At 39.7% G+C, this 27,116-nt stretch overlaps 1 protein-coding gene across 10 annotated transcripts in view; it reads left to right on the top strand.

Moving 5' to 3' along the window:
• Nucleotides 1–27,116, top strand: part of TRPM3 (transient receptor potential cation channel subfamily M member 3) — a 463,424-nt gene that overhangs the window by 406,966 nt on the left and 29,342 nt on the right. For 4 of the 10 annotated variants that reach the window (XR_015700935.1, XR_015700934.1, XM_087741457.1 and 1 more), the window contains exons 13-22: nucleotides 2,571–2,606; nucleotides 2,751–2,891; nucleotides 4,274–4,303; nucleotides 5,433–5,722; nucleotides 6,573–6,801; nucleotides 9,397–9,564; nucleotides 10,395–10,520; nucleotides 16,898–17,038; nucleotides 22,127–22,255; nucleotides 24,351–24,602. Coding sequence is in view for 8 of the 10 variants with exons in the window: in XM_087741457.1 (XP_087597583.1) it covers nucleotides 2,571–2,606; nucleotides 2,751–2,891; nucleotides 4,274–4,303; nucleotides 5,433–5,722; nucleotides 6,573–6,801; nucleotides 9,397–9,564; nucleotides 10,395–10,520; nucleotides 16,898–17,038; nucleotides 22,127–22,255; nucleotides 24,351–24,602 (1,542 nt within the window). In the remaining 2 variants the exon portion in view is untranslated. The remainder of the gene's footprint in view (nucleotides 1–2,570; nucleotides 2,607–2,750; nucleotides 2,892–4,273; nucleotides 4,304–5,432; nucleotides 5,723–6,572; nucleotides 6,802–9,396; nucleotides 9,565–10,394; nucleotides 10,521–16,897; nucleotides 17,039–22,126; nucleotides 22,256–24,350; nucleotides 24,603–27,116) is intronic. The other 6 variants (XM_087741456.1, XM_087741455.1, XM_087741458.1 and 3 more) reach the window with 6 other exon arrangements.

The following is a 27,116-nucleotide window of genomic DNA, read 5'->3' as shown; positions in this document are numbered from 1 at the left end:
AGACAGCAGGCATCTGTTGAAGAACTACAACTCTGTCTTGAAGCTACAACTCCCAGTTCTGCCAGTGCCTTCATCCTTGTTCTGGTAAAACTGTCATTGCCTTAGCATTCTGGAGAGAGAAGAACATTTGGGGGAAAAAAAAAAAACAAGCAACCACACAAAAAAACGTAGCAGGATTTAACTTTTAGATTTACGTTATTTTTCTTTAAACAGTTCAGAATAAAAATGACTGGGTTCAAATAAACGAAGCTAATATGCATTCTTGCAAACCGTAGTGATTCTCCCGCCCATCACGTTAGCCAAGAGTAGGAAGAGTGCAAAAGGATATGCTAAGGGACATTACTGAAGGTAGTTTGCAGCTCACCTTTTGCCACTAAATTTGCTTGATCTTCTGTCCCTTTGAATCCCAGCCCATTGCTAGGCATGGTACATCGCAGCACTACCTCCCTCTCTCTTTCCTCAACCTTTCAGCATGCTGTGTTTACCATGGTTAGCAGGGAGGGAAATAAGCACTGCTATTCCTGGCTGAAGTAGAAGAGGAACAAGGATCTTTGCATCCATTTCATCTCTTCTGCAGAACCAGTTGCCATCTGTTCTCCATTAGTGTTTGTCTGCTCTGAATCCAATAAGCACATCTGCAGAGAAGCCAGGCAGATATTTGCAGACATGCAGATATTTCAAGCAAGACATGGCAGTCATAAAATTGCTCCGTGCAAATTACTAACCTTCTTTTGATGGCCACATGAAAAGAGCTACAGGCTAACTGTAATCTGTACTGTATATCATTATAGAAAATGTGATTATTTTATTAGAGTGCACTGAAAAAGTTTGAAGCTAACAATTTCCTGGTCCTTCTGCAATGTTGACTATACGAGTTAATTTTTTACTGGAGTAATTTTCTCTTTTTCCAAGGCTACTTCTCGCAGTTCACAGAAGGATAATTTACCTCTTTTTCCACTTTTCATTCATAGCCATATCTCTTGTACAATGACATACAGGACAGAGAGGGTTCTGTAAATCTGCAGAGTTCTTGGTGACATCTCTAGATCTGGGTGACCTATTAACAATTTGCTGAATCATGCCTTAATTTCTGGTGGGGAACTGCTCGCTGAACCATAAGCTGTCATCCGAACAATTCGGAGGCAGTGATTTAGAGAAGGTGGCAAAATTTCATGGGGGGGCATTCCCTTCCCATTTGCCTTTTCCTTCTGTAAAGGGATCAGAGTTTTCCTTGTGGAGTTCCCAGGGGGGAACAGAAGAGCAGATGTGCCCACACTGGGGTTTTGTTCTTCCATCGCCAGAGACCCCCAAAAGCACTTCACCAGCACATCCATGAGACCAGCCCACCCTGAAATTATTCTGGCCTGCTAGGTCTTGCATCAGGCTTACTGATACTGGAGAATAGAAATGCCCAGTTAACTCAAAGGCAGACTCAGATTCGTATGCAGTAACAGACAATCTGTTATTGAGATCTTTCTTCATAGCTTTGCAAGCCATAAGTATTGGAGAACTCATAACCTTAGTGTTGCCTTTTTCAGGCTTGACAGTGAAGAGAAGGAAGATACGTGCAAGGGAGTTCACAAAGTGAGGGCAATAAGACATGGACATATTTATCATTCTTTTTCCCTTCAAAATAAAAGGTGCATGCTGAAGACATTGTGTCTTATAATGTAATATATATAAAATGTAATATATATTACATTTAACAGAGGATAAGAAAGCAAAAGAAACAGAAGAGCAAGTACGTAAACGTCTTTTCCAGGATTCCGCTAATGACCCTTGCCACAAGTACAGTTCACCTCTTGGGAGACAATCTTGCTGGCACTGCTGGAAATTAGGTAGCAAGATTACCGTGCTTAAAGGGGCTTTCAGCAAAATATGTTGGGAGTCCAAGGAGGGACCATCTAGGAAAATTGCTAGGCATGTAGTTTTCTTCTTGAACAAAACCCCAAAGAATTAGCCACAGATATTTTATTTATTACAACTTTCATACTTTCATACATACAGATGCTTTCTTCATACTAGGTGTGGAATTTAAGCAAAGCTTTGCGTTTATTTATACATAACCCCAAGAACAAATGCTAACAAACTCTCCTTGCCTCTAGCAACTAGCAATAATAATAACTCATGCACTCTGTAAGTCCTCTACAGCAGATAACACAGCTCTTTCCCCTGTGCCCTCCTTTCCTGGAACATGGGAAGGAAACACTGCAGGATGCGAAGACCACATGCAGGAGCTGGTTCCATGTGAACAAATGATATCGCATGATGTCACTTCACCGTGCTTTGGCAGTGCAGATGAGGCAGCGCAAAGAGATGCCAGCAGAGACATGAGATGCTGGGACAAGAGTTGTGGGGGACAGATGGTGCATAAAAGGTGCTATCTTGCAGGGTTAGAGTCCAGCAACTGTGCCTGACCTTTCAAGTGTGCTGATCCTCATGCTTTTTGTTCTGTAGTCGTGTTCCTTGTTTCCCCAGCTGAAGAATATGAGTACCGTGTACTGATGTTATCTTCTGTTACTCCCAACAAGTTCTTCACCTTCTTATTTAACTTATGTCTTCTTTCCAAGCGAGAATATCCAGGTTTCGGTTGGATCTATTTTAAGGTGAATTAATTAACCAGCATAATAATACATTCCTGTTTTTAACTATTTAATTTGTTTTATTCTAACATCATTATAAAGTATATTGAACAATGCCAGTAATAAGCATTTCTTCCTCCCCCACCATCCTTCTTTTTTTTGTTGCAGGGAAACTTACCTCCTGATTATCGGATAAGTCTGATTGATATTGGTTTGGTGATAGAGTATCTGATGGGAGGAGCATATCGCTGCAATTACACCCGAAAGCGGTTCAGAACACTGTACCACAATTTATTTGGGCCCAAGAGGGTAAGGAGCAAGTTATTTGCCATTTGTATGACTGCACCCACTGGCAGGGATTACCATAGCTTCTTAGATGGTTCCAGGCTGGGGGGATCCACATGCACACACTATTCAGTCTACAGGTTCATTTCCATTATGTACACAGCAGTTATTTCACCACAATGCACCGCAAGCCACCCACTGATACAAGCTGCATTTTTTATGAATTTAAGGAAAAGAATATTGGGTTCTGCTGCTCTCGTGAGATCAGGACATAAAACAGTCTCCTCTGGCTCTAAAATCTGTAATTATGAGTATCCACAGCTTTTGAAATACAAGTTGTTTGACCTGTACCAATAATACCATAGGGCACATGAGTTAGACTTGAAAAAACTTGTGTTTTGGTAGACATATTTCCTATCTATCTCATGGCTCATCTTCTTGATTGTGACCTGAAGGTATCAGGGCAAAGAAACCCTTAACTTTATTGGCTGGATGTGGCCCGAGCAGAGTCAGTGGGCTCATGGCAAAAACACCATTCAGTATTGTTGTGGTTTTCATGTTTGATAGATTATAATACCGTGAATACAAAGTAAGTTTACTACCTTTCTAAAACGTAAGAGATATTTATTGCCATCCATAATGCCACTGACCCAATCCAGCATGAAGAAAAACCTGCTTAACTGCTCGCAGTAAAATCTGTAGTTCTTTCTTTGCCTATTTTTACCTCACGTTTTCATTTCCTGTCTCAGTTCAGATTTTAGCAATACACACCACTGAATATCGTTCTAAGTGGTTATAAAGAGCAACAGCTCTGTGAAATGGTTACAGCCAAACACCTGAAATGGGTTTGGTTTTTTTCCCTGCACTTTAATTCTTCACTTTTGAGAGGAAAGGCAGTAATTGTAGCTGCTAGGAGAGACTTACTTCCCTTAGTCACTCCATCAAGAAAAGCATTTGAGTAGCAATTTCACAGATACTGAACCAACATACAGAGCAGCTCCACAGCAGTCAATAAAAGTGTGCCAGGGGAATGGGCAAAATACTGGTGTACTCCAGAGAAATCCATTCATGCCTTAGCAGTAATTCCTAACTCTTTTCCACTAGAACAGCCCCAAACAAGGGGTTACTTGTACCTGAATGCAAATGTATGTCTTCTGTTGTATGTTTTGGTGAAATAGGGTCAAACTTAAGTTTGAGTTAAATATATATATGTATATTATATTACATTACATTGCATTACATATATATTATCTATATTATATTATGTATTGTCTGTTATATAATCTATATTATGTTATACATCACGTCACACACTTACGCATGTATGTATGTATATATACACATATAGTTGTAGTTTTTCATCACCCTTCTGGGAGAAATAACATTTTTCTAACTTTTTTATACAGCCAAAAGCCCTGAAACTGTTGGGAATGGAGGTAGGCGACCTGTGATAAATCTTGATGTCTTTTCCTTCTTTGACAAATATACACTGTATCAAAATAATGTTTAAATTAACTGTAATGAAGGCACTAATAGTAGTTTTCAAGTTTTGTATGAGAAATGTGCCACACAAATTGTATTTTTCATCCAGATAACTTGTTTACACAAGGGCCAGATTAAGAAACATTTCTTAATAAAACTCCAGCAGATAGACAAGAGAAAAGAAGGCTTTGCCCCCTCTATGCATCATTTTTCATTTCATGAAGATTAAACAAAATGTTTCAGTCTGTCAGACCAGGCAGAATTTCAGTCAGATAACTATATAACTTTAAAACGTGTTCAGAGAAATGAGGCAGTTGCAGAGAATGATGCAGAAATCTTTACATGGGCCAAATTTCTATCAGTTTTGTTGACAATTTTGGCTACCCTGATGCTTCAAGGAGATAGTAATATTTTATTGCTTGTTTATTTTATACAACAACTTTCATTTTGCTGTCCACAGACACAGCACAGAACAGGCCAGCTCATCTGATAAAAGCAGTAGGCTAAAATGGGAAAGAAACTAAAGGCGATAGAAACAACAAAGAGCTGGAGAAAGAAGGGGTAAAGGTGGGATACAAAGGCAAAATGGCAGTGAAGAAAGGAGATTCCTACTCTTGTGAGAAGATAAAGGGAGAAAACACAAGAATAAGCAGGGAGGGAGTCTTCAGCAGACCAGAACATCCCCTGGATATGTACTTTCTGGAGGTGGAACGAGGCGGATGCATTACAACAGATGTTATATTTGGAATGAACTCTTAGCTTTATTTTAATGGTGGCTTTTCCAAAATGGTTCTGGATATTGTGTGATTGTGCTCTGTGTTCTTAGGGAGAAAGAATGGTTCAGAGTGATAGTCCAAAGTTCTTTTTCCCTGTGTTTAGGTATGGAATTATTGACTTCTTAATTACAGTGCATGGACCAATACTTTTTTCATCATTTTCCTATGTTAAATATTTTGTCCAAAAAAGCTGAAGGGGCTGGCCTGCAGGGAATGTGTTTGACATCTCAGGTACTGACTCCAATGCATTGTGTGAACTGATTCAGTTCCTTCACTGGTGAAAAAAATTTCTCTACAATTCTCACAGGATGATGTCCCTTTGCGGCGAGGGAGGAAAACAACAAAAAAAAGAGAAGAAGAAGTTGATATTGATTTGGATGACCCTGAGATCAATCATTTCCCCTTCCCATTCCACGAGCTGATGGTGTGGGCTGTGCTGATGAAGCGTCAGAAGATGGCCCTCTTCTTTTGGCAGCATGGGGAAGAGGCTATGGCTAAAGCACTGGTGGCCTGTAAACTCTGCAAAGCCATGGCCCACGAAGCATCAGAAAACGACATGGTGGATGACATATCCCAAGAGCTAAACCATAATTCCAGGTGAATTTTCTTTCATGTACACTTTCCTGGGTTTAAAGAAAAAAAAAAAAAGGAGAGAGGCTGCTGAACCTGCCTGAAATTTGCTTATCTGTACCTTGCTTTCATTTCTAACTTGTAGGGAAAATGCAATCCCTTTAGAGAAAGTCTAAATGGCTTTTAAACAACCTGTCTATCTGCCAAAGAAGCAGAGTTGCTAGCAGTGTAACTTCTGAAGTGAGAAGATGTCAAGAAGGCAATGAAATACCTATATTGTCTACGTGTTCTCCCTGAGGCCTCAAGAGTCAGGCTGCAACCTTTCTCTGTGCTTTTTCAAGACATTCTGTTCATCCCAACCAGAACAATTGCTGAAATCCTTATGAACACAATATTCAGGCAAAAGTGTTCATTAACCAAGAGCTCATGCTTAGGTGAGCAAGCCAAGATACTAGATTCTATAATAATCTTTCCTGATGTTAAAAGCTGGAAACACAGATTTAAAAAAGGGTATTGGACACTCCTTCTTCCAGGACCCTTGACCACAAAGCCATGGGCAAACAGCACAGAAGCAATCCTCTAAGCTGCAGATAACCAGAGGATTTCAGCTAGAAAATGTCAGGGAGGTGGGCAGGCAGGTGGGAGCAGACAGCTGGTAGGTGTGGGTGCTCATCACTGCTAAGTTGGGGCATTTATTTATATGCCTACCATTAGCCACTCACATTTGAAAATGTGGGTTTCCATGTGTACAGTCAATATCACGATTTGCATGATGGAAGGTGATGCCCCCCTTGCAGAGGCTGTCAGTTGCAGAGGGGTGTTTTCTGCATCGGGCTGCTTGGGCTAATGGGAATGAACGAATGTTGCTCTGTTGCAGGGACTTCGGCCAGTTGGCAGTGGAGCTGTTGGACCAGTCGTACAAGCAGGATGAGCAACTGGCAATGAAACTGCTGACCTACGAGCTAAAGAACTGGAGCAACGCCACGTGCCTGCAGCTCGCAGTGGCAGCCAAGCACAGGGACTTCATTGCTCACACTTGCAGCCAAATGCTGCTCACAGACATGTGGATGGGTCGTCTCCGGATGCGCAAAAATTCTGGCCTAAAGGTCAGCACTGTTTTAAAATAAAATTAACAGTCAGAGGAGCTCTAATAGATGGTGACGGGGCTCACAACAAATCAGTAATAACTAGCTCAATTAACCATATTTCAGGTGCTTATTTGTAATGACATTAAGCAGGGTATATTCTTCCTGTGTTCAGTTTTTCAGCAGGGAGCTTATCACAAACCCAAGTTCAAAGCATGTTTCTTAGTTTTTTCATCATCTTTCTCAAAGCCCCCTCCAGCATCAGTGAGAGTTATCAGAATAAGAATTGAGCCAGGAGGTTAGTATGTCACACTGCCTGGATACCTGAGGAGTTAGCCAATGTTTTTAAAGATAAATAAAGAAAAAGGATGTGTAAGTGAATTAACCTCTAGTGAAAAGTGCTGATCCGGCAACCTTCCCCAGAACAGGCCAAAGCAAGCAGTACAAATTTTCTTTGGTACTGCCAATCCCCTGCCAATCTTCCTGATGACTGACCTGAAGGGACTACCTCAGAGGATGTAGAGGATAATTCAGTTTTCAAAGCTGTTTAAGCTTTACTTCCACAGTTAGTGAAACTGCTAACAGAGCAAGGTGAATTCTGGGAGGTGAGTATGTGTCCATGGGCTGGCATCTTTCACCTTCACCAAAGTACTCACCAGTTAGTACATAACCAGGAATTCCGTCTTCCTCCCAGATGACTGAGAAGTATTTTCAGTGAAGGGGTTCTCTCTCCTGCATTAATCGCGTGTGTGAAAATTGGTAATTGCTCAGCTGTTTTGCTGTGTGAAAAGATGTTCAGTAATGGTGAGAATGCTTATAAGTACGTGCATCGTTATCATACTGGGTCTAATCCAGTGACAGTGATGAATGAGAGTAAGTGGCTGATAGCATTCTCATCATCCTCCTGCAGCAGCTGTGCGTAAACATTGTTCTGCTTACAGATAGAAAGCATTCTCACATTTGGAGGCATCTTTTCTACCTGTTTTTCTGACTTGACTCACAGGCCCATTGCCCTTCAGAGGGACTGCTGCCTTGTTCACTACTTGGCTTTGCAGATATTCAACCTTGGGATCAGTGCAGCAACTCATTTCCCTCTGCATGCTTTCTTCTTTACAGCATGCATCTCAAGCCATAAAATGGACCTTTCTTTCACAATGAATAACTGAAGGTAACAGATTCTGTTTCCTTTCAGCTTCTTGTAACATCAGGGCTTCACAGGGATCCTTTACTCAGTTTCTAGTCTGTGTTTTATTTCACTGAAGCTCATTAGCAGGGCCTGTTTAAAGCTAAAGCAGGCTACAAGCTACATGAGCAAGAGACAGCATGGCAAAGAAATAAATTTGCAAGCACAAGTCATGGATTATTTCCCATGAACAATTTTCTCCCATCAAAACTGGCAAATGGCAAGAAGGATGAATGTAATTCTTTAGAGTCTCACCGGGGATGTATAGCACCAATGGGAGAGGGAGAGGCAATTGTTAATCCTGTCTATTCTTAAAAATAGCCTCTCTGGAAAGCCAGGTCTGCCCATAACCCCCTCTCCCTGGGCACATCCTTTTGCAACAAGCCAAGTGCAGGACCAGTGCAGGCAGCCTGGTGCTCAGCTCTTCCGAGGCTGGGCACAGCGTTCATATATGCTAACTGCTCCTAATTGCAGTACTTTGGATGGTTTCAACAACACAGATGCTATCTGTCGATATGATGAACACAAGCAGTCACCCTCCCTGACCTGCCAACAAGCTAACTATTTGGTTTCACTGTCATTTAGGGAGAGATTTATAACAAAATAATTTTGCATGAGATTACCGCAAAACCAGGAAAAGCTATTGTGTCTGTGAATACAGACAAGGCACTTCCTTCTGTATTATTGTGATATCTCTTCAGTTATACTACTGATTTAACCCCAAGCATCATTCATTGCATATATCCACACAAGGTAATTTTAATGGTTTCTGCACTCCCACATCATAAGAGAGGGAAGGCAGAAAAGAAAGAGCTAGCATTAACATGAGCATTACACAGCTGCCAGGTTACTGAAGCAAAATCTAAGGGGACTGCATAGCTAAGCACATCAGCATTTGCTATTGCTGGCGTTGCCTTATCTCCTCAGATCCACACATGCTTACACCTTGACTACCTGTGTGCATTAAGTATGGACACAGAGAGCTTGAGACCTATTAACCCTCTTTGTAGAAATTAAAACTGCTTGTGTGTCATTTACACAGGTATTGTCTATTATGTAAAATGCAGAAATTTGCAGGTCGAAGGTATGAACACCCTCGTGGTCCCACCTGCCATTGACCTTATGTAAGATTTTGTAGATATATTCTATATATATTCAACAATATGCATCTAATGAGCAAGCAGATAAAATATTTGAGAGGCAATTAGCCACAGCACTCACAGCAATGCTAACAGAAATTACGTGCTTTGTTTTACTATGGAGCTCTGAAAGTTACCCCAAATAACAAATACGCTATTGTCATAGAAACTCACATGCACACATATGTCTTTTCCTAAATGTCCTGTGGCAGTTGTTCCATTTGATACTAAGTAACCATAATGATTGTAATCTGTTTACTGTGATGATTATTGTTATCATTATTATTGCTTTAGGTAATTCTAGGAATTCTACTTCCTCCTTCAATCCTCAGCTTGGAGTTCAAGAACAAAGATGATATGCCTTACATGTCCCAGGCCAACGAGATCCATCTTCAAGAGAAGGAGGCAGAGGAACCAGAGAAGCCAGTGAAAGAAAAAGAGGAGGAGGACATGGAACTCACTGTAAGTGCCGACAATAAATCACCAGCCTTAGTGCTGTCCATTTGTTATTCCCACCTCTGTGGGTGTTGCAGGCTGTCTGATGGCTAAATTTAACAGATGATAGGATACCACTCTTAACACTCCCCTCTCCTCAGTGGGACTCAAACCAGACAAGTTGGCATCATTGTGTCTCGATGTTGCAGCAGCGCATGGTGATGCTGAAGCATCATGTTGTGATGTAATATCCTTGTATTTTGATTCAATTTGATGCCACATTGTCTGAAATAAACTAATGAGATTTCAGAATTTAAATCACTCAGCCATGATAGATGGGTAGGCCTCTCTGGTAGAAAAGAACCTTGCTAAGTCTTCCATTATTCTTTGTGAATTTGTGGTCATTGCCTCTCGCACATACACGCATGCACTTTCTAATCCACTGAAGACATTAGCAAGCAGCTAGACAGCTCAGCCCTTATTAAGAGCTTCTGCAGCTCAGCAGAATTGTGTAAGGAAGGACTTGTCTGTATTAATAACATAGCCTGAGAGGAATAATTTGCACCACAAAGAGAATCAAAATAGCTAATGCTCTGAAAACTATACAAGTCACTTCCTTCTTGTTCTCAGACTTGTTTGACACTTTTTAATTTGGGCAATTATCATATAAGCTATCAGACCTGCCTTAGCTTAGTTTGGTTTGCTTTGGTTTGGGTTTGATTGAGGTGTCTTTGAAAAGCTTAAAACGCAACCCCAGTTGGTCAAGGTCAGGATAGAGGCATAGAAGTAAAAGGGATTTTTACAAACAAACCAAAAAAAAAAAAAAAAAAAAAAAAAAACGAGACTGTTTCCCACAGGCAAACAGCAGGAGCTGCCCACAGGACCCCGTCTGCAGGCAGGCAGAAGGACCTGCCTACAGGACCCAATATGCAGGCAAGCCGAAGGAGCAGCCCACAAGACCCACCTACAGGACCCGTTTGCAGGCAAGAACCTGGCCATTGGGAAGGACCAGTAGCCAGAAAAGCAGCAATGGGCTATTCTCTGCTCATTAGCTATTAATTGTAATTTACTATCCCCGGCTTCTGATCCACTTATGAAGTGCCTATTCAAATCAAATAAGCACTTTTCAAGCTGCCTTTTTCTTGGCAATGGGAAGAAATCTGGGGAGGAAGTCATTTCCATCTCTCTGCAGTTGTCCCAGCTCCTGGTTTCTTGTCTACAATACTGTGTTTCCTTTTTACCTTCTGACTCCTGCTACAAGGAAGTGATGTGTGAACTGGATCTGCTTTTCCAGATGAGTCTTAGATGTCTTCCCTTCTCCCTTCCATGTGCTGACAGTCCTACTGCTCTTTGCTGTCATTGACTCTGCCCTTAACTCCTTCAAATTTGATGCATCATTCTAGTGAAGTTTCAGACACTTACAGCCTTTTCTGTAAAATAAGAACTGTTTCTGTGGAGTCCAGCAAGTTTAGAAACAATATCTTTGGTACACTACTGCTGGCTTAACATTTCTGTGTATAATCTATACTGTGCTTTCGGACTTCTAGCACAGCTTCATCACTCAGGTGCCCTTCAGTGATGAGGAGAGATGATTTGCTAGCAAAGAGACCTTTGCATATATTTCTGTGGTTAGATGCCATAGCCAGTTATATTTTGTCACCTTCAGGCATCGTGTCAGGGAGAGCATTCCTACCTGACATGGTCTAAATATAAGAAAATATTTTAGATTGAAGTTTTGCATTGTTCCAGACTTAGTCAAATAGTCTGGCATAAGTTAGGTTGGGTCTCTTCTCCACTGATGAGAGGATGCCTGCAAGACTGTTTGGGAAGTGCCTTTGTGAAGTTTTCCTTTAGCCACACTTTTATTAAGGACACTTTATTAATAGTTCATTAAGATTAATAATTGATTGTGATATGATATCACAAATGTTTAATCAATTGCTGAACTCTGGCTCAATAGATCAGTCACTCACCCTGAATACAATAGCTTGCGACTATTGTATTCAGAATGACCTGCATATTTTTTCTCCACATTTTTTCCTTTCAGGACAAAAAAAATACTTTTTTTTTTTTTTTCGTGATTACTGCAGCTTTCTTTTATTGGCACATGATTGTTTAAAATATTTTCAAAATTTTTCTGTGGCTTAGGTCAAGCTTTGGTTAAGCTTTATTCATTTAAGCTTAAAGCTTAAACAAACAAAACTGATGAACTAAAAATTATTTTGGTCACCTCAAAAGTCCATTTCTGGCAAATAATGTATCATCCAAACAATCTGTCTAACTCTGTTCTCTGTTTCTAATCATTCCCAATGAATACTTCTGAAGTATCTGTATTCCTATAATATTATGCCCATATGCATTTTCATAAAAGTACTGCTAAGATAAAGAGATCACATCTAGTCAAGGTCTGTTCATTGATTTCTTATGAAGTCTTGTGTGTCCTGCACTGCTGAGTCCAGGTGACTAATGATAGGCCAAAAGAGTCAGTTTCTTCCTCTGGACTGCACTTGTGCAGCGTGGATAAGGTACAGGGCCACAGTGATTTTTGCACTATTTTACACCTCATTTGCACAGAATAATGTGATCACACAGACTACAGCAACAGTGAAGTAGGTCTCCACATGGGTGCATCTGCATGCAAGTATGCATTTGTTTTATGCTTCTCTCAAAGGATCTGGTGGGTAGCTGAACATTTGGATATACTATAAAGATGCAGTGTTTATTCACTGTAAACTACTTGTTACTCACACCTGCTTTTAACTTTATAACAGATATATGAGAGTGCTGGGCACACATTTCTTTAACACCTAGATGCTCGGCAACAGACTTTCCTTATAGCAGCTACTCACAAAAACACGCCTGAATACTGCTCTCATCACCGCTCCTTCAGTACCAAGGAATTTACCACAATTTATGCATGGAACTGCCAGTCATTAATCCTGAATATTAGACCCGGAGGAGTAGAAGGGCACTAAAGTCTAAAGGCCAGGGACATTTTGTATTTGTACAATGTCCTCACCAGGGCCTTAATCCATTGCTGATTTTTCCATCAGTCAGAAACCCCAGCAGTCTACCCTGCTCCCAAAATAACACTGATTGTGGAAGCCATAACTAGGAGCACCCTTATCCCTATTCAGTGCCTTATTGTTTGGGTATTAGAGTTCCTTAGTAAATGGTCTTATTTCAGAACACAGAATAACTCATCTAACTCCTGTAGAAGATGTTTCAGTTGTTGTTTTGCTCATTTTGCTCTGATTTTCCACATCATATAGGAAGTCTGGACTTCCATGGGCATCACTAAGAGTCTGAGTTAGCACTTTTCAGCAGCAGCAAAGCAAGTTGAGTTGGCCTCTGGACTCACATTATCTCATCTGTAGTATGTATGCTTAGCCTTTTCTCCATGGCAAGAACTAACCAAATATTATATTACTAAAAATACAGTTCTTAAAATAGGAAAGGTTGAAGACTAGTGTCCTTGTGCCCCTGGCTCATGTCACCCACCCCGTTGGGGGACAGTGCTTGCAGCATCTCACATGCCAGCAGCAAGGCGCCCCTTCAGCTCGTCTGGAAAATGACAGTGGAAGACACTGCTGGCGGTCACGAGCAGAAGTGCTAGCCCTTTCCATAAGGAGGGATTTCCCTCTATTTCTCCAAGGGTTTTGGAAACACCCGTTACCACCACCACACAACTGCTCTGGCACTCTCCATGTCCTTTGCCATGCTCAGCAGCCAGGATGGCTGAGCTCCGGGTAGCTTAGCCCTGCTTCCCTGTATTCACCTTAAAGAACCACTGAGCACGTGCAAAATCCAATTTTACACACCTGTAACTCAAAGGCATTAAACCTTTTTTCCTACCGGTATTTCAAGGGAGAGAACAGTAACCCTAGAACAACTACCATGGTGGCAGCATTTCCATACATAGCGTAGGATACAATGGGGTGTGCAGAGAGAAGTATAGGATATCTACCCAGCTATGTACCGTTTCCACACCAGTTCTGTGTGAATATGGGGTAAGTCTATAGCTAGCATGTAGATGTCACTAAGGATAAAATTTGAAGAGCCTATGATCATTCTAGCAGGACTGAAATTCCTGTTATTTAATTATAAAACAGATAAATATATTATAGGATCATTAACATATATCAATGCAAAAATGCACAACCCAAAACCATCCTAGTTCCCTATCAGTGAACAGTCCTCAATTAAATAAAACAAAATCTGGGGAAAAAAAAAAAAAAAAAAGCCAGAATCCTGATTAGAAAAATCTCCATGTAAAAACTATGCACACATCAATCCCCTCAGGCTAAAATGATGCAGTTGTACTGTACTTTACAATGTAGTTGAGCTGCTGTCAGGCTTACCTTGCATGACTCATGGTGAATCATGGACAAAATTGTGTATTAGAGAAAGAGATGCCGCCCACACAGAGCAGTGTCTTGAGTTGTTCCCACCATACTTCTTCCCCCTCCAAGTGAAAACACATTTGTTCACATTCGGCATTGCAGCTATTCTGTTAACACAGTCACTTAAGTTATTTCTGTACGTTTCTAATGGGGAGGCTTTTCAATTTGTTAATACAGTGATATAATTAAGAGTCAGGGACATCAGGTCAAATCTAATCCCCAGCCATCTCAGAGTAATTCCCCATCTGTAGCATGGGGGAGGGGAGAAGTTAGTATTATACAATACTATTATTTCAAACATAATTATAACAAGATAAAATTACAGCATCATTATCAACAAGAAAGCAACAGCAAACAGGAAATCAGCATCCATGAGCTAAAGCATAAATCCAGGTACTGAAAGAGCATTATCCTAAAAGCATCCACAACTCACTGATTCCAGTGAGAGCTAAGGGTGTCTCAGAATTAGTAAATTTATAAAATTATGAAGGATTTAAAGTCTGTAAAATAATCGCTTTCACTAAAGCACGGCACTGCCCATTTGTTATAACTGCCAGAATTCATTTTCACTCTGCTGCAAAATTCTTGAGCACCAGAGGACAGCAGAGACAAAGTCTTGGGAGAAGCTACAGAAAACTCTGTAGCACCAGGTGGCAGATTTGCCTAAAACAGCATCAGGAGGTAGAAAGAAGCAAAGAAATAAGTACCTTCTTGGCCTATAATTTTCCCAAAGCATTCAGATCATATTCCACTTTCTTTCCGAAATAAACAATTCCTGATATGGATCAGGGAATCACTCTGGTTTTGTAGACTTTGAGTCTATGATACCTGGGGTTCCATGAAGGTTGTATAATCCCTGCTACTATAGTTATATACAGTAAATCTCATGTTCTTGCAGATTGTCTGCTTATTGAATAAGAACCCTTCTCCTCTGCTTAACAGCCACTTTATCTTTTCCCTTTTTTATGAGACCCTTGATGGATTTTTAAGGGATTTTATGTGCTCCGTGAGAATCAACAGGATTTAATTTTTTAATATGCATTGGTTTATCTACATTTATGGCAATGAATTTACAAATCTGCAGGCATAAAAAGGTAAAGGAAAAAGGTAACTTCATCAAAGCAGGCTACAGTTTTAAGAGGATCTCAGCAGGTTAGTTTCAGCGCAGTATACTTGTGTCTTGAATCTTTGTTCTATTTTATTAAAAATGTGCAGGGCGACATTTATGCATAGTCAAAATCAAGAATATAAGGGATCAAGTGGAAAGTAATAACATCAGAGGAAAAAACTAACTGCATAAATGAAACAAAAGAGAAATAAATATTAGGTAGGAGCCATCTAGGACCATACACGGTCCTAATAATGTTACAAATACCTACACTGACTGAAAGAAAAAAAAATATGGTCATCAGTTTGTCATTACAAATTACTATTTTACAGGACCAAAGACCTATATGAATAGCTCCACATGAGGCCTCGAAAAAGGAAGAAAAGGAAAGACTGCGATTCTTACTTTTAAATATGCGAGAAGTGCATCTCCTGTTCCTTCAGGGCACTAGAACCAGATCAAATAGCTAACCTGAAGCTGATTAGTTAAGTATGTGCTGAACATCCTGTTGAATCAGAGAGCACAGAGATAGATAAAAGAAGGACCTCTTAATTGAAAGACAATATGTCTGGCATCTAATTGTTCTCTTTAGGCGCTTAGTTTTCCATGTTTCTAAGTTGCAGATGAGAACAATGTTATCTTCAGGGATGGTGAAAGTTTGCCTTCAGTTAACATAAAAGTACGAAAGTGCTTTGATCTACTTGTAGAAAAACATTATAGAAGCATTTAAATAAAAGCATCATCGTGCAATCCCTGCATACTTAGATAGGACAGTTTTATCTCAATTCTTGCCATTGCTTTCATGTGCAGGAGTGCTACAATCTATAGGTGCTGCCACAAACTAAATAGTAAGAAATTGCTCAGGGCAGAATGACCTAAAAGCCACACTTGGTCTACTATTCACAAAAGAATTTTTTCACCAAGAACATTTAATAGATCACGCTGCACTCTAAATACGAAGGAACATCTTCTTTTAAGCATTAACTTCACCGAGTATATAGTTTAGTCACTTCCTCCACCTCTCTGCAGCAGAAGTTAAGAGAAAACAAAACATTACCATCTTATGCCTGTTAGGTTTGTACTTATCGCTGAAGACTTCTTAAGTATGTGTTTCTGGAGCTCAGCGTAGCTCTTCAGTGAGTCTGAATTGCAATGGTAACAGTGAGATCAAGCCTAACAGAGGCAGTGCATGAGCAGTCTGGAACTTCATAATGGAAGAATCTACAATCATGTAGAAGGATCTTTCAATCCAAGGCCTTAATGCTGCAGTGAACTCTACTGGTCAGGCCTCTACATCCATGTGAAGTTCACTGTGGGATCATCGCCTGTGACAGATCCAGTGATCAACATAAAAAGAGTCACTGGCTTCATTGTTTCCAGTCCAGCAACTGCTAACTCATCTTTCCCCCTGTTGTTCTCTCTCAGTCTCAGCCTTATGAACTTCTCTTTGTTTAAAAAACAAAACTTATCTGTTTTCTGTGTGCCTCTGTTTATTGTATAAAAGTACACCACAAAAAGCTGTTGTCAGGTAAAAATTTTGCTGTCCATACAGCAGAAAGGAGAAATGTTCTCCACATGTCATTTTTTGTTCAGCAGCCAAGGATTTCACACTGGTGCTGACAGTTGCTGCCAAAGCATTGCTTTTTCAGTTTACAAAGTATTAAACAGCAGCTTCCCTGCAAAAAAGATAATATGAGAACAAAGCATTTCACACCTAGTTATGGTCACCTGGTTTTGTCTAAAGACCAAGAAATCAGAAAAGTTTTGAATATTTTCCTTTTGAAATTTAAAAAAATAGCTTAATTTTTCTTTCACAAAGAAAGAAACACAAAAATGTCCTTTCTTTTAGGCAATGCTGGGACGAGGGAATGGAGAGTCCTCAAGAAAGAAAGAGGAAGAGGAAGTTCAGAGCAGGCACAGGCTGATCCCTGTTGGAAGAAAGATTTATGAGTTCTACAATGCTCCCATCGTTAAATTTTGGTTTTACACAGTAAGAAATCTTTCCTGTTATATTACTACTCTTCCAACAAATATTGAAATTGGATTAAGGTCATCTTGTGTGTTTCTTTGAAAGTCTGCACCTGCATGCATTGGAGGGCTTACCTGTAAATAGTTTAATAAAAATCTTTTGTGGAGGTCAGCTAGCGCTTGCAAACCTATCTAAGACTTTTAAATACTAGCATTTCATTCAGGAAGCTAATGGTTAAAATTTGAATGACTGTGTATGCTTTTCTTCAAATACAACAGTAAGTGGCAGTTTGCTGCAGTCAGTGCTCCCAAGGAATTCCCTATAGGAGAATCCTCAATAGGAGAGCTCCCAATAGTAAGCCCAATGGGAGGCTGTGCTGAATCAGGGATATCAAATTATAAAATAATTGATGAAAAAAGAAGCAGATAGAGCACACCTTTTCTTGGAACATTTTTTCTTTGTTCTGTTTTGACTAGTCTGCAGAGTGTGTCTCACAGAAAGTGTTTGTGCAAGTACCCACAACATAACAAAGACATGAGTAGCAGCTACTGTACATTTTTCAGGGACAAATTATGTCAAAACAGTATAATCTCCTTGTGTTATAAAGAAACAGACATTGTAGATGGACCAGAAAGAAATTATGTCATATATTTTGTCATATATTTTGACTAAAGTAAGACAGTATCAAAAACTTTACAGAGTTTTCTCACAGGTAAATTAATAACTGCTATATTAAATTCACTATGTGGATACAAAGCTTTTTGGGAATTAGTCCTCAAGAGTCGATATTAATTATTCACTATCAAGCTGGAAGCAGGGATTGTAAAGGATTCCATTAGGGTCTCTCCTACATCAGGTGCTGCTATCTATCTGATATTTTCATTTAAAATCTGAATGATGGAGTAGAGATTAGTTATTAAATTTGCAAATTGCACTAGAATGTAGAAGGATGAGATCAAAAAGTAAAATGAACACAGAAAGTAATCCCTTCAGTCTCCTTGACTGGAATATTCTATCCCAGTTCAGCTTCTGCATCACGTGACAAGTATGGACTGGTTTGAAGGACACAAAAAAGAACAAGAAAAATGTTTCAAGAGGTCTGTAAAACATGACTTAAGGGGAAAGATTTAAGGAAATGAGGTTTTCTCTGGAAAAAAGAAGTCTGCAGAAGGATGTAATAGTCTTCAAATATGTGTAAGTAGCTGCAGAGAGGAACAAAATGGAATAATCTCTAAATCCTTGCTGAATATGACAAGAAGTAATGGTTTAAATTGCAGCAAGGCGGTTCTAGGTAAGATGTTAGGAAACAGTTTCTAACTGCTCTGAGAAGTACTGTCATAAACTGTGTAAGGAGGTGGTAGATTTTCCATTATTAGTGATTTCTAAGTCTGTCTTATCAAAACACATGTCCACTATTGTACACTGTAATTAATCCTGCCTCAGCACCATGGAATTGGCCAGATGATTTCAGGTGGTCCTTCCCAGTTATATTTTCTGTCATTCTGCTGAATGCACAGCAAATCACAAAGAATGCATCCTTCTGTAGATGGCTTCTTATAAGAAAAATTACCTTGCTGAGATCAAGGCAATACGTCTACAGAAAACAGGAACAGCTCACATCAACAGAGACTAAACTGTGGTGGGCAGCTTATGCTAGCAAATAGCTCCAGTTTGGCAACTTGGAGTAACTACTTGCTGAACTGTGTGGCCATTGAACATTAATCAGGCCGATGAGTCTAGAAACTGCTCATCAGCAGCCTAGTCTCATTATCAATTGCAATATGTATTATGCATAACCAGAAAAGTCTTTACACTGTATACAGAAAGAAGCATCCTGGCTGTCCCTGTTAGTTCAATTCTGAAATGGGAGAAAAAGATCAATATTGCATTTCCATTTAAACCTGTTCTACAGTTTTATGTCCTGAGGCAGGTCTCAATCAAGGTCACTTATTAAAGCTGGATCTTGGCTACAGTGAACTTGAAGAGCAAATTAAGGTTGATTCTGGCTGCAGTGCTTGACCAGTTGGGTATACTGAGAAACTCCTGGAGACTAAAAGCAAAACAACTTTCAGATGAGGATTAAAATTGCACAGGCTATCACACTTTTTACAAGCACACAGGCAGAAATACTAATCATAGATTTCAAAAGAAATCCTCCAAATTTTACATTCCACAGTACAAAATGCAAGAAAAGTGACTGTACTTATGGCTATTGTATGCCATTTAAAATAATTTGATTATTCTATACCTACCTACCTGCTATTACTCTACAGCTATATCCACCTTCATTCTTAAAATACACAAGAGTGGGTTAAATGGAGGGACGTTTGAGTAAGTAACATTTTGGCTCAACAGATGAGCCAAAATAAACAGCTTTTTCTCAACCAAAAAAACTTTAGCCTTTCTCTCTGGACATGCAGCAGGTTCAAAAGTCAACTACTGTGTTCTGTTTTGTGGCTGTTACATTGAAAACCAAAACTCAAAGGTTTCATCTCACAGATTGCTTGAGGAGAAGAGGATGGCTTTCCCCTTTTAACAACTAGCTTTGGGTTGAGATGGTAGCACAATGTAAGAGGCCACATTTCTACCTCTTCTGAGGAGGAATAGCCGCAGAGGGAATTGAACCCTGAGTGACAGTCATCTTCTAAACATCAAAACAGCTTTGCCCTAAGTTTTGCATTTTGGGACCACTTCACTTTATGATCATTTAATTATTGCAATCAGTGAGAACAGGAGACAGTGATCTCCCTCTTGAAGCACTCTCCTGCTGGTACAATTTCCAGGTTTGTCCCTTACCATAATGAGTATTCAAGTATTTTCTATAGAATGGGGCAGCATCTGTAGGAGGACAGGGAACAACCCACCTAGAAACCTCCTAGCAGGCATTCCTCTCCTTAGTTTCTTCAGCTACTGCCCTCAAGGGTGAAAATGGCAACCACTAGCTCTTTGTCAAGCCATGTGAAAACAAGAAAAAGAGGGTTCAGTTACTTGTACAGTAGCACTTTCAAAGAATCTTGAGTACCAGCATGGGCAGCTGTACTGAGATTTGACCACAGTGTGGCATCAGGACATCCTCCTGGAAGGCAGGAGCAAGTCTGGAGAGGGAGAAGGAGGGTGTCACTCACTATCTGAAGGGCTTGTTTCTTGGGTTAAAGTGGTGCAGTTTCAGCATCATTTTGTTCTTAAATCAAGATGATTTTTTTTCTTTTCTTTTTTTTCTTTTTGGCCAAGCAAAAAATTTAGCAATTTTCAGTAAATTTGGAATGACAAAAAAAACCCAACCAAAACCAAAAAACCCCAATGCCTCAAAAGAAAATGAAGAACAAGCAAAAGCCCCTAGTTCCACCGAGAGTCTTGTGGTTTCTGTCACCTTTGTAACCTTAATGTCCCTATTCTTTTTCCACACTAACTGCAAATGCTTACCTAAGGCTGCTGAGTCAGACCAAATTAATAAGATTTGCTGATAATTAATAATCAATAAGATCTAAGAGGAGGGGTGTTAGGTGACAGTATCACCTGGCTTTTTGCACTATAGTAGAAGGTGTTATTTCAGCTAGGGAGGTGTGCGTCCAGTTCTGCCTGCCCAGACAGAGTTTCTGCTAACTCAGCTGACACCCTAGATGCTGACCTAAGTCAATATTGCTCTCCGTTGCCTTTAGGACTGTTAAGGGAAGACCAGTCTCTAGACCTGAGCATTGCAATCCATCATCACACACAAACTGAAAGACAAATGAGATAATTTCTTCCTTGTTTTATGTAGACAAGAAGCAGTGGTTCAGCTGGCTGTCTTCTCTGTACTGATAGTAATGGCCAACATAAAGAATTCTCTCGAGTGTCCTTCAAACCAGCAACTGGAAGAAAAGCCAGAACCCCATGGCATTTACACAGAGCAGAAGTGATGTTCCTAACAAATACAACAGGACTATAAATCCTGTTCTGTGAGGTGCTGAACACTGAAATAATCCTACCCAAAAGTCTCAAGCCCCTCTGTGGTTTTTTCATGTTAAGTCTGACACCAAGTACACAATAGTTGTGAGTAACATGCGGTTGAGAGAGAAAAACTATTGAAATACAGATGTATGGAATAAGCTTTCTGCCACAATGACTAAAATGTTCATGCACAGAACTGAATCAGCTTTTCTCTGATTTAAATTTGCCTTAAGATGCATTTTCTTGTAGATCTGCTGTTTGAAAGGCAAAGTAGACAGGCAGTTGGATTCTGGCCACCACAGACCCCAGCCACAGCCATTCACCCTTGCTACAGCCCATGCTCCAGCGTAACACTCGAGTTTCTCTGAGTTTTATGAACTTGATGATGCAATTTGCCTGTCTTGTTTTTTTTTTTGACTGACCATTTCTTTACATTCAGCATGTAGAAAGAAAGGAAAAATAAACTAAACCCAATCCACACTTTCCACTGTATCAAAAATTAGGCCAGAAGGTAGATATATTAGAGAAGGAAAAGCAAACCAGTTATACATAAATACTTTCAAAAAATACAAGGCAAATGAATGCATGGCTATGCCTGGCTACTTGCTGCAGCAATGTGAGTAGGAGTAGCAGTGTTTTGGGGAGGAATCATGGTATAGGTTAGGTCAATACTGCACTGGGTAGGAAGATTTCTAGCAACACCTAGGACCTTCTGGGCTCCAGGCAAGGATTGTGCAAAAAGGATTTGGAATGCCAGAGTCAGCCCAGGCTAGGTGAACAGGGAAAAAAAGCATAAAGGAGGGGTGTTAGAGGAGTAAAAGGTGTCAGAAGCAGATGAGGGAGAAATCTTCACATAGGTAACTTAGTTTAGTAGTCACCATAGAGGTATCAGTGTTCCCACCGCTGTGGGATGATCCAGGGGGACTGCATTAATACAGTTTTGTTGGGGAAGCAGATGCAGCTGGAGGAGAGGACGTTTGTGCATGTATTTTGCATATTCCACACTGTATGTGATTTAATGTGAGGTTTTTCAGACAACCCAGAATATCGTCTGATTGTTCTTTTGTCTGTTTAACTCTGGTTACAGTGGAATTAGGAATATCAAATCATACCCAAGAAACAGGCTCAGTTGTATATTTGTATATGTTGACTATTGATATTCATTTTATTTCTTTACAGCTGGCATATATAGGCTACTTGATGTTGTTCAACTATATAGTGTTAGTGAAGATGGATCGCTGGCCATCTACACAGGAATGGATTGTCATCTCGTACATTTTCACTCTGGGAATAGAGAAGATGAGAGAGGTAAAATCACCCCAACCAGGAAAGACAGAATAAAAAAGAAATGTGTGGGTTTTTTTCATTTTAATATCTGTTTTTGTTATTTTTCTCAGGATAATTTTTGATGAACAGGCTTATTATAAAATTGCACTTTTTTTGCAGAAAAGCAGATGGATTGTTAAAAACACAGCACTAAAAAAAAAATTATCTTCCTCCATTTTAAAATCAAGAATATCTCTCTTTCTCCCACAGAATTTCTCTGTTCAGATTTCTGTGTGATGCACATTTAATAGCATTCACAAGTATGGGGTGGTCTTCTGACACATCTTAAAGCTCAGCTATATTCCTTGAAATGCGGCCCAGAAACTGAAGTATGAGGAAAAGGAGATATGCTATAACAGAATGGACACAGAGACATGGTGACAGCTTGACAATCAAAAAGCCCACATTCAAATGCCCACCCCACCCCAAATAGAATTCATTTAAAATTTACAGCTGCTCTGTCTGTCCAACAAAGGCTTTAAATAAAACCAGCCATAATTGGGGGAAAATTTAGATCCACATTGAGTATTGCAGCACATTTGTAATAGGATTTCCCCCTTTTAATCTTGAAAATTTTTGCTAATTATGTCAAGCAATGGCATGCATCTCCCTAAAGATGCTAAAGCAGACACATAGAGCAGAGATGGAGCATTTAAGCTGTCACTCAGTCTACGGGCAACGTGAAGTTGTTCTGCCATCCCCTGCCCCTCATGGTGTCTCCCACTTGCAGCTACTGGTGTGCCCTTTTCACTTGGCCAAATGCGCATTTATTCCACAATGACACCAGGGGCCAAATTCAGTTGTGATGTGAGTGGGTGCGAGTCCCATTGACCTCAGCTGAAACAGCACATTCGTGCCCCTGGGCTGAATTTGTTACCATCTACATTTGTATTTTCTGTGGCGAATGCTTTTGAGGACTAGACTAAAAATGGTCTTGCAACAGCCACTTAGACTTCAAAGACAGATTTCAAACACTGTACAGTAAACTCTACATTATAAATAAAAAGAATAGAGGAAAAGACACTACTTGCATGGCCTATAATGAGTGTACTTCACTAACCAAAAGAAAAAGGAAAACAGTGGCAGTAGCCACACAAGGACTGTGCAACGGTGATGGAGACAAAGCACCGCTGGCTCAGCAGGTGCTGCTGGCAGGAATCGTGTGTGCCATTTTTGTCTAATCATTCACCCCAAATTGTATTTTCCACAAGTTTATCAAGAACATTTGTTAGAATGGATTTCTGAGCAGATGTTAGAGACTGTTCACAGAAGATGAGCCTAAAATTCATTCTGAAAATGTATTATAAGAAAATTATAAGAATGGCATTCATCTTTTTAAGGAACCATATGAGTCTGCTCAAATGTTCTCAGGCTAAATATAGAAAATTAAAACAAACAGCTTGTTAACTCACTAAAAGCTAGGAATTATTCATAGAAATCACTTGAGGAATAGTTTCAACAGTAATTCAGGAAAACAATCAAGTCTCCCAAATGATCTTGCAAAATAGAATGACGATAAACTCATAAGGTAAGATTAATTATTTTTGTGAATTATATTCTCAGCTGTGGAATATAATTTCCAAAACCAGGTCCAAGGAGTAGCTAGTATCTGTCTGGATTAAACACTAAATCCAGATCTTTATTGTTATTAATTAATTTATGACAGTTTGATACAAATTTTAGAATAATTTTCTTTAAATCTACAGCTTCTTCAAATGTGAATTTTCTGATGAAATATCTTTCTATGTTTCTCCCTCTGTTCCAAGACTCTAAGTAGGGTCAATAAATTTTAAAAACAGCAAGATATACATATATTTCTTCTGATTTCATGGGAATTTTAGAGTGAGTGAGGTTTTCGTCCTTTTTCTTTTAAGTATCTTGCACATAGATACAAGCTAAGAATGATTGAAATGGAAGATTTCTTAAAAAAATTAGAGAGTACATGAGATATTTATATAATAAGAGCCTATCAGCTTTGCTTTTGGCCTATGTGGCATATATCTGTTTACTATAGGTTTCTTCAAGCTTAAATTAAGACATCTCAGCTCTTTTCCTCTCCATGTCCTCTGTCCTTCAGATATTGATGTCAGAGCCTGGAAAACTGTTACAGAAAGTAAAAGTTTGGCTCCAGGAGTACTGGAACGTTACTGATCTTATAGCTATCCTCCTGTTCTCTGTTGGGATGGTGCTCCGTCTGCAAGATCTGCCACTCCGGAGTGATGGCCGTGTGATATACTGTGTTAACATCATTTACTGGTATATACGGTTATTAGACATCTTCGGAGTAAACAAGTATTTGGGACCATATGTTATGATGATCGGGAAAATGGTAAGAGAAGTTGGTGTACTCCTTCTATGTTTTACCAGCATGTTGTTGACTCAATGTCTTTGGCCAGTGACATCACTGCAGATTTATCTTGGGTTGTTTTACACAGTAGCATTTTCATGTAAGCTAGAAATCAGTGCCTTATTGAATCAAAACCTCAGCATAGACCTCCAGAACTGAGGACTAGACTCTCCCTGTTCTGTTAGATGATGTATTGCTTGTCTTTCTCTAAGATCTCTCTTCAACAGCAAAGCCATCCATCCTACACCTCTGTGCCTCATTTGCAGAAAATACAAAGGATGCTAATTCTCAACTAGTTGTAAAGGAGGGTGGTTTGTTAAGGTAAAAAAAAAAGTGTTTGGTACCTTGAGACTCTCAAAGAAAGTGTGTTGTAAAAGGCATGGTATGTTCAAAACTATAATGGTTATGATTAAGACTGTGACCTTTCTATATTTTGCTCCATATCCATATGTTCTTCTGCCTTTCCTGTTCAGGTGTGTCGTTGTGAGATGAGAAATGCATTTGCATAACTACAGCCTCTATCCCTGGCCACATCACATGTGCACAACATGGCAGGAGTATGAATAGTTTATGTAATAGTAAATGCACACAGGAGGAACCAAGAGATATTTGCTGCCAGATGTACACCTTTTGACTTTTTGGCTTTTTCGTTTTATGTTTCAGTAGAAAAGTTGCATTAAAGCAGCATTTTACTCATACAACTCATAGAAAATGGCTGAGTTTACAAATGCACATGCACATGTCCCTGATTTGAGTACGTGTACATGTAGCTAATACATATGCTCATGTTTTATATGCAGTTATCCAGCTTTGTTGTGTAAATCATGGCTGTTTCATGCATTCTGAGATTTAAGATTTATATTTAAAAAAATAGAATAAAAAACCCTTGCAGCTGGCATTCAGTAAAAAAAGTAAACTGAATATTAACTTTTCTAAATACAAATATTACTGCTGTCTGATTGCTATGTGGACAATAATCAACAAGTCCAAACAGGCTGTCTGTTGTGTTTGCCTTACCATGGTCCTTAAAGAAAAGACCCAGCCAACCTCCTTCTTCATCATCATAGGAAAAGGAGACATATATGAATGCATGGACTACAATCCCTCCTTGATATTACATTAGTCACAAGAAGCTCAATGATTCTAAGCAGGTATAAAACTGAAATGCAAAATATATGTCCAGTTAGGCTCCCTACACAACAGGTGACTGCAGAAGCATTGTCTTATCCCTTCAACTTACCAGCTTTCAACTCCAAACCCACAGTGGTGGGTTTGACAAAGAAAGAACATCTTAATGAAAAAAAAAAAAGAGAGAGAGGGAAAACATAAAAGAAAATGGTTGTTGAATCATTATGTCCTGCAAACAGGGTTTTGAAGTGCACTACCTTCCTTCAAGGAAGCCAATAGGATGTTGATTGGAGGGATTTTGCAGAGCTCCAAAGTAAAAACACTCAACAGGCCTTGCTGGACGTTACTGTAAAAGGACAGCAGGACAAGAGAAAGGACCAAAGACCAAAGAGAAAACACTGCATTATCATCTGTTTCTTTCCTGCCCCACTTGAACTATGTCCCTCCATCAGGGGATCTGGTGGTCACTGGGGCTTACACAGTACACAGGATATAAAACTCCTAAAAAACAACTACCCTCCTACTCTGTTGTATTTTTCACAGGTGCCATGCACAAAATGTTTCAAAGATGTGGTGCTATCAAAGGCAGTCTGAAAACCAGTTCAATAATAAACAGATTGGCCATGAATAACAAACTTCTAGCAGTCAGTGTTATGGATGGCTGATAGGAGCCCAGCTTCACCAATAGTATAAACAGTGGTTTATTTTTCTCCTGGGGTCAAAACAGAAAGGAAGTGGTTGGAATCAGCAAAATAATATAATTTCCATTCCTTTGTCATCCTTGCATGTGTACAACAAGTCAAGCCTCACTCCACTTTCGGTGGAAAACAAATGCAAGAAAATCACTAGCCTCTGTAGGCTCAGCACCAATTCAGAGGGTGTTGAATTTAGCTACCAGAGCATTCTGAAGGTGTGGGCAACTGTTAAAGGAGGGAAGTTCTTTTATTTTGTGCCTTCCTATTATTTGATTTTCATGCCTCATCCAGGCACTCAGCAACTCTGACACATCCACTTTGCCCAGACATGCAATGCCCAGCTGGCTTGAATTACACAAATTTGCCTCTCGCCTGGCCAACTTATTCCCCTGTGTAATGGCCAGCCCCTTTATATCATGTACAGACTTCCCTGGGAGTTGCACCTGCTTGCTGCAGGCTGCAATGAGCTCCCTTGTGTATTTTTGTTTAAATCACATGTCCATTTACCTCCTTGGGTTCTGTCTTTTTCATTTCATGGTCTTGCAAGTGCCATCCAGAACTGTGGGGAACATCAAGCTGGTTATACATATTTCTACGGAGAAAGCCCATCACAGCTATTGAGTTCCTCAACAGACCATATTTAACACTTGAGATTTTATCCTCAGCTTCTATT

Source organism: Nipponia nippon, unplaced genomic scaffold, assembly GCF_047370975.1.
Source record: "Nipponia nippon isolate SJK-2023a ecotype South Korea unplaced genomic scaffold, ASM4737097v1 scaffold_8, whole genome shotgun sequence".
NCBI classification, from domain to species: domain Eukaryota; kingdom Metazoa; phylum Chordata; class Aves; order Pelecaniformes; family Threskiornithidae; genus Nipponia; species Nipponia nippon.
This window is presented reverse-complemented; position numbering and strand designations above follow the sequence as displayed.